At 40.6% G+C, this 14,951-nt stretch overlaps 1 protein-coding gene across 2 annotated transcripts in view; it reads left to right on the forward strand.

Moving 5' to 3' along the window:
• The window catches only part of PBRM1 (polybromo 1), a 129,682-nt gene that overhangs the window by 72,934 nt on the left and 41,797 nt on the right, over window positions 1-14,951 (forward strand). For both annotated transcript variants that reach the window (XM_081105995.1, XM_081105994.1), the window contains one exon: window positions 2,920-3,131. In XM_081105995.1, coding sequence (XP_080962121.1) covers window positions 2,920-3,131 — 212 coding nt within the window. The remainder of the gene's footprint in view (window positions 1-2,919; window positions 3,132-14,951) is intronic.

Genomic DNA, 14,951 nt, shown 5'->3' on the forward strand with positions numbered 1-14,951 from the left:
TTTGTATCCCAAGGAAATGAGTTTTTTTCATTCTCCTGTTGACATGACTAATGCTTGCTTTTGAAGCCTGGGAGATAGAGTCTAAGGTTTATTTATATAAGATAGTGATCAGTTTCACTCTCATGCCCAGAGCTTTGTTGTAAAACATGAGGAAAGCCCTTCTTATCTTTGTGAATGAATATCATACTTAAGAAAAACCCATTCTGCCCCTGGGGCTCGGGTTGAGCATCAACCTGTAAACCAGATAGTCACGGTTTGATTCCTGGTCAGGGCACATGCCCAGGTTGCGTGCTCAATCCCCAGTGGGGGGCGTGCAGGAGGTAGCCAATCAGTGATTCTCATGATTGATGTTTCTCTCTCTCCTCCCTTCCTCTCTGAAATAAATATATATATATATAAAACCTATGCTGGGGTGAGTGGAGGTGGAAAAGGGTATAGAGTGAATAAATGGTGATAGAAAAAAGGGGGGGGGGAGGGTAGGGAATAACCCATGCTGCTGAGATGGAGATGTATCATCAGTTAGGGAATGATGATAAACCATGGCATTATTTACTATATCACCAGTCATGAAGATGGATGTTCCAGAAATATTAAGTTCATGAATTGAATGAAGTCCATATGCAGTAGATTTTCATGTTCACACTTCTTCACACTTACCTTTATCCACCACTGCTCCCAACATCATCTAGGACTTCATACCCTGAAATAGAAGGGATCTGAACAGTGAGGCATAGAAAAGTGCACTCAGGTGACAGTAGTTTGTCTATCAGCAGTATTCAGTAATAGCACAGTGCTAACTCCTGCCAGTTGGCGTCTAGCTTTCCTAATCTGCTGGCAGTAGTCCAGGATTTAGTATTCTGACTCCATTGCAGGTAAGGGGACAAGGACAAGGGAAGCACTAAGAGCCTCCTAAATCTGAATTCTTCTACTGAATGTCTGACGTATCTGTAAGGATTACCCACCAATTATGTGTAATAAGAGTTATTTCTTTTTCCATCTTGAGATTTTGGTCTTCCACATTCAGGGAACACCTAGCCTCTTAGATTAATAGATTCTTTATATTATTTTATTTAAATAAAACAAAAAGGATATGTCCGATGTTTAAAGGCTCTGTAAGGAAACATCCGGCCCTAGTCAGTTTGGCTAGGTGGATAGACTGTTGGCCTGCTTACTGAAGGTTCTCAGGTTTGATTCTGGTCAAGGGTACGTACCTGGGTTGCAGGCTCAATCCCCGGCCCTGGTCAGGGCTCGTGCAGGAGGCAGCCAATCGAGTCTTTCTCTCACATCAATGTTTCTGTCTGTCTCTCCTCCTCCCTTCCACTCTCTAAAAAATCAATGGAAAAATATCCTCGGATGAGGATTAACATCAAAAAGAAATATCCACATGACATGATGGAATTATAAATTTGCCCCTTTTTTCATTGTGACATTGATTACCAAAAGTGTTTTTATTTTTAAAATTGTAAGCTATTATAAAATGATTTTTAATTTCTAGTGAACAGTCTTCAGATATTTTTATTCAGAAAACAGGAGTTTCTTTTGTTTGGCCAGTTTTAGTCTTATTGCTTTCCTACAAATACTAGCATTTCTAAAACCTGCAAAGAGTTATAAAACCTTTCTGGAAACATCCATTTTGGTTGTTATTAGCAATATTTTTAGATTTTTTTGCATTTTCATCTTTTATGATGAAGAGAAGCATTGGGGGGGGGGGGTGCTTTGCTAAAGGCTGGTGCCCTGATAGTGGGTGTCAGCAGGCCACACTCCCCTGACCAGAAAGACTATCTATAAAACTGCTGCTAAGATTTCATCTGTGGTTACCTTTGTGAATACTTTTTTTTAGACCCTGGTATTCTTACTTAATATAGTTATACTAGAGGCCTGGTGCACGAATTTGTGCACAAGTGGGGCCTGGCCAGCTCACCCTGATGGGGCCCATTGGTTAGTGGGGAGGGGCCACGGACAGTTGGCTGGCAGGCCTCACCCCCAATTGTGGTGTTGGGGGCCGGTCAAGGTCCAGGCCAGCCAGGGAGAGGGCCGATCAGGGCCTGGATCAGGCTGGTTGGCTGCCGCCATGCACGTCATAGCCACCAGTCATTCTGGTCGTTCCGCTGTTCCCATCGCTGGGCTTTTATATATGTAGATTTAAGCCTTCCTCAAACCACAGTGAATTGAGATAGTAGTAAAATGTCTACCAGTACAAATTCTGAACTTATTTTCCCTAGCCCTCTCATTTAAAGACTTTGAAGTTTTCAATATGACATAATTTTTTCCATCTCTCATTGTGTTGCCTCTGATGGTTCCCAAGAATTATGTGGTTATTTCTGGGAAATTAAAATGAACATTGATCTTTAACTATTAAAGGATCCCACATGACTTTACAGTTTAGGCCAAATATTCTCTGAGTCCTACCAACCTAAGCAACCATGATAATACAAATCCAAAGAGAAGAAAAGAGACATTGCCTAAATTGTTTGTTAACACTTTATGTAATGCATTGGTCCCTTAATTAAGAGAAAGTAAAAATTAATCCAAAGATTAGATGCAAGTCAGTGTTGCACATGATATAGAACCTTAGTATAGTTTTTTATTTTGGCAGCCTCCTGTTGCCAAAATCAACTGGTGATATGCCATGTTTCCCCTCTACCCCAAAACTGTATGAGGCCTTTCCTTTTACATGAGCTGTGCAAGGAGCAAGCCTTCATGAAAAGGAAACTGGTGGGCATGAGGCTTACCAAGGAAAAATGACTTATCAAATTCTGTTCTAACGAATTTTAAGGAGATAACCTTCTTAGAACTATGCAGAAGTACCATTATATCAATTATTGACATTAAAAAACCATTCGATAGAATTTAATATGTAATTGGGGTGTTTAAAAGAAGCAGCTTGTGTGTCAATAGATATTCTTGATGTTGTTATAGGACAGATTCTGAAATATATGAAGATGCGGTAGAGCTTCAGCAGTTTTTCATTAAAATTCGTGATGAACTCTGCAAAAATGGAGAGATTCTTCTTTCACCGGCACTCAGCTATACTACAAAACATTTGCATAATGATGTGGAGAAAGAGAAAAAGGAAAAATTACCGAAAGAAATAGAGGAAGATAAACTAAAACGAGAAGAAGAAAAAAGAGGTTAGTTTCTTTTCATTTTATTAAATATCAAGAAATATACTGTTTCCTAGCCTGCCTTATAATTAGCTGTGGAGTAGAGTCCTGTTTGAATAAATGAAGACGCAGGGTGTTAACACTTTCCAAGTAGACATGGTAAGATAGAAATTTCTTTTTTTAAAATATATTGTATTGATTTTTTACAGAGAGGAAGGGAGAGGGATAGAGAGTTAGAAACATCAATGAGAGAGAAGCATCGATCAGCTGCCTCCTGCACACCCCCTACTGGGGATGTGCCCTCAACCAAGGTAAATGCCCTTGACCAGAATCGAACCTGGGACCCCTCAGTCCCCAGGCCGACGCTCTATCCAGTGAGCCAAACCAGCCAGGGCAGATGGAAATGTTTTTATCAATATCGATTTGGTCATCAGATGGGAAAAAGATTGGAAGTTACATGTGACACAGCTATTAGCCTGATATTTCAGGAACATAGTCAATTAATTCACAAGTGTGGGAGATTTATACTATTTGTAGATAAGAACCTAAGGGGCCCAGCTAGGGCTAGAAAGCATTTCCAGCTTTGTAGCCCCATTATTCAGCTATATGGGTCTTCTCCCACAGACTCTAGGCCAGATAAATAGAGGGTATTTTGATTGAACCTGATAACTAGAAGGAATTTTTTTAAATTTTAATTGTATCAACCTAAAATACTACTTCAAGTCACTTGTTATAAGTTAGAAATATTTTGACAGTGCAAGCTTTTTATTAGAAATTTGTTCATTGCTGGTAAAGTTCAAGTTCACATAGGTACCTAGAATATATGACTTTCTAAGAGTTATACTAGTATTTATCATAGAATTTTTAGGCAAAAAAATAAATTAAGTTGATTTAGACAAATTTTTATAAGCAACGACATATGCAAAAAAGAAGAGAAAGGAACCTGGTTGGTGAGAATAATAATTTTACCAGCATAGGGCTAACTGCAAAATCCAGCAGCTTTGCTGTCAGAGGGGATGTACTCATTTAGGATGGCAATTGGCGGGTGGGGGGGGCGGCGGTGGTGAGGAGGGTCTCTGTCTTTGTTAGCGAAAAGTGATAGATGCAAAAATGAATGGGGTAAACCTGCAGTTTTACTAGTCTGACACGACAATGGGGTTGAGGAATATCCAAAAAATTAGCTGTAGAAGGGATGAGATAAGTTCTCCACACAGGCTTAGATAATTGGAAAACTATGCATGTGCAAGGGAAATATGAGAACTGGATGAAAAGCAAGATGCAAGTGATACTTGAAAGTTGGCTACAACTTTGAATGCATTCCCCAAGCCACACTTGTCATAAAGACATATAAGACATATTAGACTGACTACAGATAAATCATTAGAGGTTGAATCCTTACAGGTTTGAGGTACTTTAGTACAATCACCACCTAAATCATTCATTGATTGTTAGCTGTGCAGACTTAGGAGCAGCCCTTCATGTCATGTGTCTTACTATACTTACACTAGGAGTCTCAGAGGAGAGGAGAGAAAGAAGGGGGGAGAAAAGTATTTGAATACATAATGGCTGAAAATGTCTCAAATTTGATGTAAACATTAACCTACAGTTCCAAGAATACCAAGTAAGAACACACAAAGAGAACCACATCCAGATATATCATAATCAAACTGCTGAAAGGGAAAATCTTGAAAGGAGCAAAACAAATCATCGTGTAAAAAAAATAATAATAATATGGTAATGGCTCATAAGCAATAGTAGAGGCCAGAAAGCAGTAGAATGATATTCCAAGTACTGAAAGGGAAAAAAACTGAACCAAGAAATTTATATCCAGCAAAACTATTCTTCAGAAATGAAGCTGGAATAAGACATTCCCAGATAAACAAAAACTGAGAGAATCCACTGCTGGCAGATCTTCCCTATCAGAAATAATAAAGGAGGAGCTTTGGGCCAAAAGAAAATGATACCAGGTGATAACTAAAATCCATAAGAAGTACTGAGGAGTATTGGAAATGCTAAATATGTGGGTAAATATAAAAGACCATGTTTGCAATTTTTCTACTTATCTTATTTTAAAAATATTAGGTTGTTTAAAGGAATTATTATAATACTATTGCTATGTTTATAACATTTATAGAATTATAGCAGATCGTCAAATACAAATTTTGTTCAGTATCATTTCATTATAATGTTGATGAGATGAAGTAAAAACTTAACTCTTGTTTATATCAATTAGCCTATAGTGAAAATTTGTTATGCATCATTTTGTTGTTAATCCTCACCTGAGAATATTTTTCCATTGATTTTTAGGGAGAGTGGAAGAGAGAGGGAAAGACAGAGAGAAACATTGATGTGAGGGAAACACATCGATTGGTTGCCTCCTGCATGAGCCCCAACCAGGGCCCCGGGCCAGGGAGGAGCCTGCAACCAAGGTACGTGCACTTGACCGGAATCGAACCCAGGACCCTTTGGTCCACAGGCTGACGCTCTATCCACTGAGCCAAACCAGCTAGGGCTGTTATGCATCATTTTGTTTAAAGTTGATATCAATTGCTAAGTGAAGACCTAATGTATATGACAGTAACAGCACAAAAAAACTGAACTATATTGGATCAAAGTTGCATTATTTAATGAAATTAAGCCAGTATTAACTTGAAGTAGATGGTGGTAAATTAAAGATGCATATCGTAATGCTACTTGAAAAAATTAGCAAAAGAAGTTAACACAGGAATTAAAAATGATACTCCAAAAATCTTTGCTTAATACAAATGAAAGCAGTAAAGGAGAAAAAGAGGAACAATAAAACATATTAAAACAAATAGCAAAATGGCGGGCATGAATTCAGTCATATCAATAATTACCTTACATATTGTAAATAGGCTAACCATGCTAATCATAATGCATAGATTATCAGACTGAGTTTAAAAAGTAAGATCAACTATATACTGTCTATAAGAGAATCATTTTAGCCCAGCCAGTGTGGCTCAGAGGTTGCACCAACCTGTGAGCCAGAAGGTCCCTGTTCGATTCCCAGTCAGGGCACATGCCCAGGTTGCAGGCTCGTTCCCCAGTAGGGGACGTGCAGGAGGCAACCCATCAATGATTCTTTCTCATCATTGATGTTGCTATCTCTTTCTCCCTCTCCCTTCCTCTCTGAAATCAATAAAAATATTATTTTACAAAAAAGAATAATTTTAGATTCAAAGGCATAAATAGGTTGAAAGGAAAAGGAGGGGGGAAATATACCATGAAAAATAGTAACCATAGTGAATTGAAGTGGCTATGTTAATATCAGACAAATAGACTTTAAGAGGAAAAATATTACTAGAGATGAAGAGGAATATTTTCTAATGTTAAAAGGATCAAGAATTATAGTCTCAGTACTCCTTTATCAGCAATTAATAGACCTACTAGACCAAAAATCAGCAAAAATATAGAATATTGAATAATATTGTTATAGACTGAATGTTTGTGTTCACCCCAACACCCCCCCCCCAAAAAAAAAAAATTTCATGTTATACCGTAATCCCCAATGTTAAATTATTTGGAGATGTGGGAGGTAACTAGGTTTGCTTGTAGTCACCATGATGGGATTAGTGCTAGTATAAGGGGATAAAGAGAAAGAGACAGCTATCTATGAACCAGAAAGTGAGTTCTTGCCAGATACCAAATCTACTGGCACCTTGATTTTAGACTTCCCAGCCTCCAGATCTGTGAGAAATGAATGTTTGTTGTTTCAGTCACTCAGTATATGGTGGATTTTTTTATAGCAGTCTGAGCTCAGACAAGGACTATTAACCAGCTAGACCTAATTGACAGGTGTAAAATACTATATTCAGTGACTGTAGTATATACATTCTTGTCGAGCAGCATAGACCGTTATTTAGGATACACCATATGCTAGGTCATAAAAACAAAGTTTCAGAAAATATAAAAAGATTGAAATCACATGAAGTTTGTTCTCTGGAAACAGTGGGATTAGATTAGAAATCAGCAACAGAAAAAAATCTGGGAAATCCCCAAATATTTAGAAATTAGGCAGTACCTTTCTAAGCCATGGATCAAAGGCAATTTTAAAAATCTTGAACTGAATGAAAATGAGAACACTAAAATGTATGGGTTATAGCCAAAGCAGTTCTTAGTAGAGTTTATAGCTTTAAGTACATATATTAGATACAAATCGAATAAAAATACAAAATCTGTTTCCACCTCAAGAAGTTAGAAAACAAAGGGCAAATCAAACATGAAATAGAGAAAAGAATGAAGATCAAAATGGAAATCAGTGAAAGAGGAAACAGAAAATGCCGATGCTATAAGGGGTACGAAGTTTGGGACCACCATGTTATTTCTACTGACAAAGTTTTAGATAGAATTTTTTTATTTAGTTGGCATTTTTCCTGGCAGTGCAAAATTAACCCCATGCTGAACAGTCCTGAGTATATTTGTGTTTCTGTGTCTGAACATTGCTGACCGGTCACAAATTAACCAAGTCTCTTTTTCTCAACTTGTCAGTCAGTATTTCCAGAGACATGAGGAGCAATACCTCTAATTCTTTCCATCCTTTTATTATGGCAAAAGTTTTTAAAAAGATGTGTCACGGCAGAAAAGAACGTTTGAGTGATTTATATGCAAACACTTTGTTTGGCCAAGTGACTTTGGAAGATAGTACTTTGTCGGAAGATAGTAATGAGTCTGACATTAGACCATCACAAAGGCAAAGAGAAATGTGATGCTTAGTACCTGAAAGTGAAAGTGATTCTAAAGAATAATTGGCAGAAAAAGACATTTTACCAGCCTTGGAGGATTATACAAATACTAGAGGCCTGGTGCACAAAAATTTGTGCACTCGTGGGAGGGAAGGGGGGGGTCCCTCAGCCCGGCCTGTGCCCTCTCACAGTCTGGGACCCCTCGGGAGATAATGACCTGCTGGCTTAGGCCTGCTCCCAGGTGGCAGAGGGCAGGCCCAATCCCTAGGTGCAGCCCCTGGTCGGGCTCAGAGCAGGGCCGATTGGGGAGTTGGGGCGCCACCCCCTGTCATGCACAGAGCAGGGCGGATCAGGAGGTTGCGATGCCACCCTCAGTCACGCTCAGGGTAGGGCCAATTGGGGGGTTGTGGCGCCACCCCTGTCACATACAGAGCCGGCCAATCAGGGGGTTGGGGTGTTGCCCCCTGTCACGCACAGAGCAGGGCCCATCAGGGGGGTTGGGGCTCCATACACTGTCACACACACAGCAGGGTCGATCAAGGGGTTGGGGAGCTCCCCCCTGTCACCCACAGCGCAGGGCCGGTCAGGGGGTTGGGGAGATACCCCTGCCGTGCACAGAGCAGGGCGGATCAGGAAGTTGCGATACCACCCTAAGTCACGCTCAGGGTAGGGCCAATTGGGGGGTTGGGGTGCCACCCCGTCACACTCAAGGCAGGGCCGATGGGGAGGTTGTGGCTCCACCCTGTCACACACAGAGCAGGGCCGATCAGGGGGTTGGCCAGCTCCCCCCTATCAGGCACAGAGCAGGGCCGATCAGGGGGTTGGGGCGCCTTCCCCTGTCACGAACAGAGCAGGGTGGATAGGGAGGTTGTGACCCCACCCTCTGTCACACACAGAGCCGCAGGGCGATCAGGGAGTTTGGGTGCTGCCCCCTGTCACGCTACTCCAGGGGCCAAGAGGCCTCACGGCTCCACTGATCCCAGTGCTGGGAGGCCTCGCGACTCCACTTGACACCAGGGCAGTGAGGCCTCGCTGCTCAGCTGATCCCGGGTTCGGGAGGCCTTGCGGCTCCGCTGATCCCGGTGCTGGGGAGCCTCGCGGCTCCACTTGACACAAGGGCAGTGAGGCCTCGCTGCTCAGCTGATTCCAGTGCCAGGAGGCCTCGCAGCTCCGCTGATCCCAGGTTCGGGAGGCCTTGTGGCTCTGCTGATCACAGGCCGGGAGGCCTTGCGGCTCTGCTGATCCTGATGCTGGGAGGCATATTACCCTTTTACTATATAGGATAGAGGCCTGGTGCACGGGTGGGGGCCGGCTGGTTTGCCCTGAAGGGTGTCCCAGATCAGGGTGGGGGTCCCGCTTGGGTGCCTGGCCAGCCTGGATGAGGGGATGATGGCTGTTTGCGGCTAGTCACACCCCCTTCAGGGTGGGGGTCCCCACTGGGGTGCCTGGCCAGTCTGCGTGAGGGGCTGAGGGCCGTTTTCAGGCTGGCAGGTGACTGAAGCTCCCAACCTCTCCTTTTTTCCTTTTTTCTTTTTTATTCTGGGATTTTATTTACCTTCTATGGCTGTCATTGGAGCTGAGAGCCGTCTTTAGCTCTGAGGCTCAGCTCCAGTTCTAAGACCTCGGCGGCTGAAAGCAGGTTTCTGGACTTTGTTTACCTTCTGTATTTGAAACTTTGGTGCGACTCCAGCTCTGAGATCCCGGCTGACTGAAAGCAGGTTTCTGGGGTTTTGTTTAGCTTCTGTATTTGTAACAATGTTTCTTAGAGAGCAGCTCAGAGCCCAGCAGGCAGGCGGGGAACCTGGCTTCCTCCGTCACTGGAGCAAGCAAGCCTCCATGTTCGCGTCAGCTGCCTGGCTGCCGGCCACCATCTTGGTTGGCAGTTAATTTGCATATCTTGCTGATTAGCCAATGGGGAGGGTAGCGAAGTTAGGGCTAATTATCATGTTTCTCTTTTATTAGATAGGATTTCAAGTGTAACTGTTAAATTTGAAGACCCACAAAGTATAAGTGACGTAACCAATTTATTTTTTGATAAGGATTTTTTTCTATTTCATTATTTCTCAAACCAATTTATACCATTACCAAATGGAAAAATACCACAAAACCTCTGCTACAACTTCACCATGGAATGACATTACTTATATGGACATAAAGATGTTTCTTGGTTTAATTATATTGATGGGACTAATGAAGAAGCTAGAATGGAGAGATTACTGGCCAACCGATCCTTTACTTAAATCACCCGTATTTCCAAAAAATGATGACTGGAAAGAGGGTCGAGCAAGTACTTACATTCTTCCATCTAAACCAGGGGTGGGCAAACTTTTTGACTCGAGGGCCACAATGGGTTCTTAAACTGGACTAGAGGGCCGGAACAAAAGCATGGATGGAGTGTTTGTGTGAACTAATATAAATTCAAAGTAAACATCATTACATAAAAGGGTACGGTCTTTTTTTTTTTTTTTTAGTTTTATTCATTTCAAACGGGTCGGATTCAGCCCATGGGCCGTAGTTTGCCCACGGCTGATCTAAACAATAATTCACAAACAACATGCACCACAGACCATCTTTATAAAGTCAGACCTCTTTTTGATCACTTTATCTCGAAATTTAAGTCTTTATATATACCAAACAGCAGTTACCACTCAATGAAGCAATGATTCCATGGAGAGGATGCATCAGATTCAAGACGTACAATCTGGCAAAAAAAAAAAAATTATGGAATTTTAGTAAGGATGCTTTATGAAAGTGAGAGTGGCTGTTTTTGCAGCTTTGAAATATATACAGGTGAAAAGCAAAAAGTTACAACAGATTCTATTATCCATCTTACAGCCTTTCCTTGGTTCTTGGCATCATATTTGCCTAGATAATTACTACATCAAGTATCCACAGCTGAACTATTATTGAAGAACAAAACACTGGTCTGTGGAACAATAAGGGAGAACCGTGGGTTGCCAAAACTACTTAAAGAAAAGTAGCCGTCTGGCTGGAAATAACTGGTCAGCAAAATGTTAATGATAGCTGCTCCTTAAATTATTCTAACGCAGTTTACAGAGTGTAGCCTCTAGGCAAGCATCAACAGCATCATCTGAGAACTTGTTAGAAATGCAGATTCTCAGGTCCCACTCCAGATCTGCCAATTCAGAAACTGAGGGCAGCATCCAGCAGTCTATCTTTTAACAAGTCCTGTAGGTGGTTCTGATGCAAACCTAAGTCTGGGAACCACTGCTGTAAGGCCTTGAATTTAAAGAGCAGAGGGGCAAGAATTTATGGCACCTGCCTTCCTTGGTGGATTAACGACGATATGTGAAGCCATTATTTGATGGTACATTCTAGAGAACAGGTAGTACTAACATTTTAAAGTCTACTGGTCTTTGCCCTAAATTGATCCTTAGCTACCAGGAACTATTTCTAGTGACTTAATAATCTATGAAGATTTATGGTAGAAAAACAGAGCTACATAAAGACAAAGACCATAGGAGATTTTTGTACCTTTCCTAGCACTGTACCTATTTCATGTCTAGAGGAAAGGAAGCCCTACTACTTAAACATCCCTATTAATAACTCTATTTTTTGCAGTAACTGAGAGACTGTATTTCTCAACAATGTGACTGGAAGTAGGTAAGGAATGTTGCTTTGCCATAGAATGTGAAGTCAGCATTAGAAGGACTTAGTAGGAAAGGCTATAGAAGCAGTGTGCTCTGAGGGTTATTGTAACTAGTTATTTCTAGCCAGAGAAATAACTATGGTCTGCTTCAGACTGTCCTATGTCAGTTTACTTTATGAATATTAAACAGCAGAACAGCAGAAAGTAGGATAGTGGTTGTATCAGTTTGCCCTCTCTGTCTTTAAGCCATAGAGGAAGTTTCTTAATCAGTGACAATATAGATCTCACATATCCTGTTATTGTATTAAATATCAGAACTAACCACTCATACAAGGATAAGTACCAAAAGATAAAGCAGCAATATAGGGCTTTCACTTAAACGTGGCAAATTGTACCCAAATACTTATTGCAGCTTCTTCCCAAAACACCTCTAAAATGATAGAAAGGATATTTGTTTGTTTTTTAAACAAAACAAAAGACATAAACACAGAAGCATTCCCTGCCTACAAAAAATGTAAAAACACAAAAACAGTGGAAGAGGAGAAAATGGCAATTAAAATTTGAAAGCTAGAAAATGGACACTAGCTTCAAAGATAGTATTGGATGAAGACCTTAAGAAGGCCATTTTTTGTCTAGAAATGCACAGGGATTAGAATACCAGGTATTCCTGAAAATACAGGTGCACGTGTACTTAAAACAGAAAAGCCTAAATTTAAAGTTTCTGAACTGCCAGATCATCTCCCATCCCCTTCCTGTGACTGTTCATCCTAAAAAGTCTAGACTTAGGGACAACCAGGATGACCTAAGGGTGAGGTTATAGTTCTGAAGAGAGGGATTGTGAGACCCCCTGGCCCTCTTAATAACTTAACTCCTAGAATGCAGACAGTCAGGCTTACAGTTCGGAGAACAGGAGATTTTTTTTCCCCTTAAGAAATGGACCAGGCAATGGGGAAGAGCTAAAGATAAAAACATCTGGAGGTCCCAAATAAAATCCAGTAGTCAACCAGCCCTATATGTGCATAGAGCTTATAATCAGCTTTTTTAGCATTTTCCCTTAAAATAGGAACAGGTACTATTTAAATAGGACCAAATATTTAAGGAAAATCTCTCGAATGTAAAATAGAGAACAAAACAAAAAAAAATGAACTTGGAAGAAACAAAGGGAAATAGAAGGAGAAAATTTAAGGAAAATACAAAACCTATAACATTTAGACCTTCAGAGAGATGACAGGCTACTGCATCTATAAACAAATTATATGATGTGTGAATTATCCTAAATAATAAAAGCCTAATATGCTAAGTGTGCACTCAACCAGTCAGCAGTTCAACCAATCTAAGCGTAATATGCTAATGATATGCTAAGGCTGCTCAACCGCTTACTATGTTGTGCACTGACCACCAGGGGCCAGATGCTCCAACCGGTAGGTTAGCTTGCTGCTGGGTCTGGCCAATTGGGACTAAGCGAGATGGGCCAGACACACCCTAGAGCCCTCCTGCGGTCCCGCCCCCTGCTGGCCAACCTCCCACATCCCTCCCAGGCCCCGATTGTGCACCGGTGGGGTCCCTCAGCCTGGCCTGCGCCCTCTCACAATCTGGGACCCCTCAGGGGATGTTGGAGAGCTGGTTTCAGCCCGACCCCACAGGCCAGGCCGAGGGACCCCACTGGTGCACAAATTCTGGTATCTCAATAAAACTTGAAAAAAATGATAGCAGCGAGGGGTATGATATTGATGTTTAATGGTACAATCTTGGGACAAGTAGTAAGCAAATGAGCCATGGAACAGTATGATTAATATAAATAATAATAATGTAATGTGATAAATATCACTACAATGGCAACAATATATAAAAGTAACAAAGAAATACATTGTGCACCTTAAATTTATATACTATATGTCAAATTTATTCAATTTAAATTTTTTTAGTGGTAGCAAAAAGGAAACATTTAGAGAAGGATTAGAAGATAAAGTTGAAATCTCTGAAGGAATAGAACAACAAATGAAAATAAAGAAAGAAAAAGATAACTAAAAGATCAGCCCAAAAAGCCCCGAATCCAAATAACTCAGGACACAGTTCTGCTAAGTTTTCTGCTGCTATACGTATAACAAGGGTCCCCTTTCCTCCACTTTCCAATAAAGTTTTCTCTCATTTTTTTTCTGAGCCTTCAACTGCCAAATTGTTGTTGTCCATTTTTCTACCAGCAGTCTATTCAAGGCAACCTATGCTTAATTTTCTATCATGATCTCAAAATTCTTTCCAGTCTCTGCTTGCTACCCAATTCCAAAGTCATTTCCATATTTTTTAGATATTTGTTAGAGTAACATTCCTGTACCATGTATAAAAATCTTACTAAACATCAAAAGTCTCTATTCTCATTTAAATCCTCTAAATTAGGTGTATGGGTAAGGTTCTCAGTGTGATCCATCCTGGGACACAAATTGTGGACCTGTATAAAAACAACAACAAAGTCCTCTGCTCCTAACACTATAGTCTAAGAGAGACATTTCCATTCAAAAGGGAGAAATGGAAGAGAAAAAATTGTTATCAATTCCAAGCAATTTTGAAATCCAAACTTCATTACGTTTCAAGGCCTGCAAATAATCCTCTGCGACTCAATACTCTGCCCTCTGAATCATCCTTTTTCACAAAAGGTAGCATGTGTTTACAGCTGTGTGTTTTATCAGCCTGTTTTCCTGTCTGTACAATTGGGGTGTTGAATAGCACTTCTTTCATTTTGTACTCTTTCTGTTTCCTTTCAGTCCAGTTGACAGAGTTCCTGCTGGCATAAAATTCTCAAGAACCTTGTGAATATGCTGCATATGTTACAGGGATTCATCTGATTAATCAACTACTAGATAATATTTCCCACCAAAATTGACAAAGCTTTAACAAAAGTATAAGGTTCTAGTATACCAATGTTAGAGAGGGAGTGGAGAAATTGACCACTTGTAGCCAAACAGTAAGGGACTTGAATTGGTACAGGCTTGTAGGGGTCAGTTTGGAATATGCATTAAAAAAAAATATTTAAAATGTGCCCTGGACTGTGTGCTCAGCGGTTAGAGCGTCAGCCCATGCACTAAAGGATCACGGATTTGCTTCCCAGTCAAGGGCACGTAACTTGGGGTTGCAGGTTTGATCCCAACCCCAGTTAGGGTGCAATCAATGGATGTGTCTCTCATATTGATATTTCTCTCTCTTCCCCCTCCCTCTCCACTAATCCTAAAAATCAATAGAGAAATATCCTTGGGTGAGAATTAAAAAAATAAATATTTAAAGTGATTTTTTCCAGCTGTTCCATTCATGGAAAAGTATCCCAAGGAAGTAATTAAAGATGTTGGCAGAGCTTTTTTCTAAAAAAGCAAGCAAACCAAAACAACAACAAAAACTCTATGGTATTTGCAAATAATGGCTTGTACTAGAGTCATTAAAAAGTCTTATTTAACAAAAAAAGAGGCTTGTTGAAAACCATTTAATCTCAGGGGAAATGTTCATGATATATTAAGTGTGTATGTGTAGGGTTTATAGTTCTGTATC

The sequence above is a fragment of the Myotis nattereri genome (genome assembly GCF_964212035.1).
Source record: "Myotis nattereri genome assembly, chromosome: 14".
In the NCBI taxonomy this organism is placed as follows: domain Eukaryota; kingdom Metazoa; phylum Chordata; class Mammalia; order Chiroptera; family Vespertilionidae; genus Myotis; species Myotis nattereri.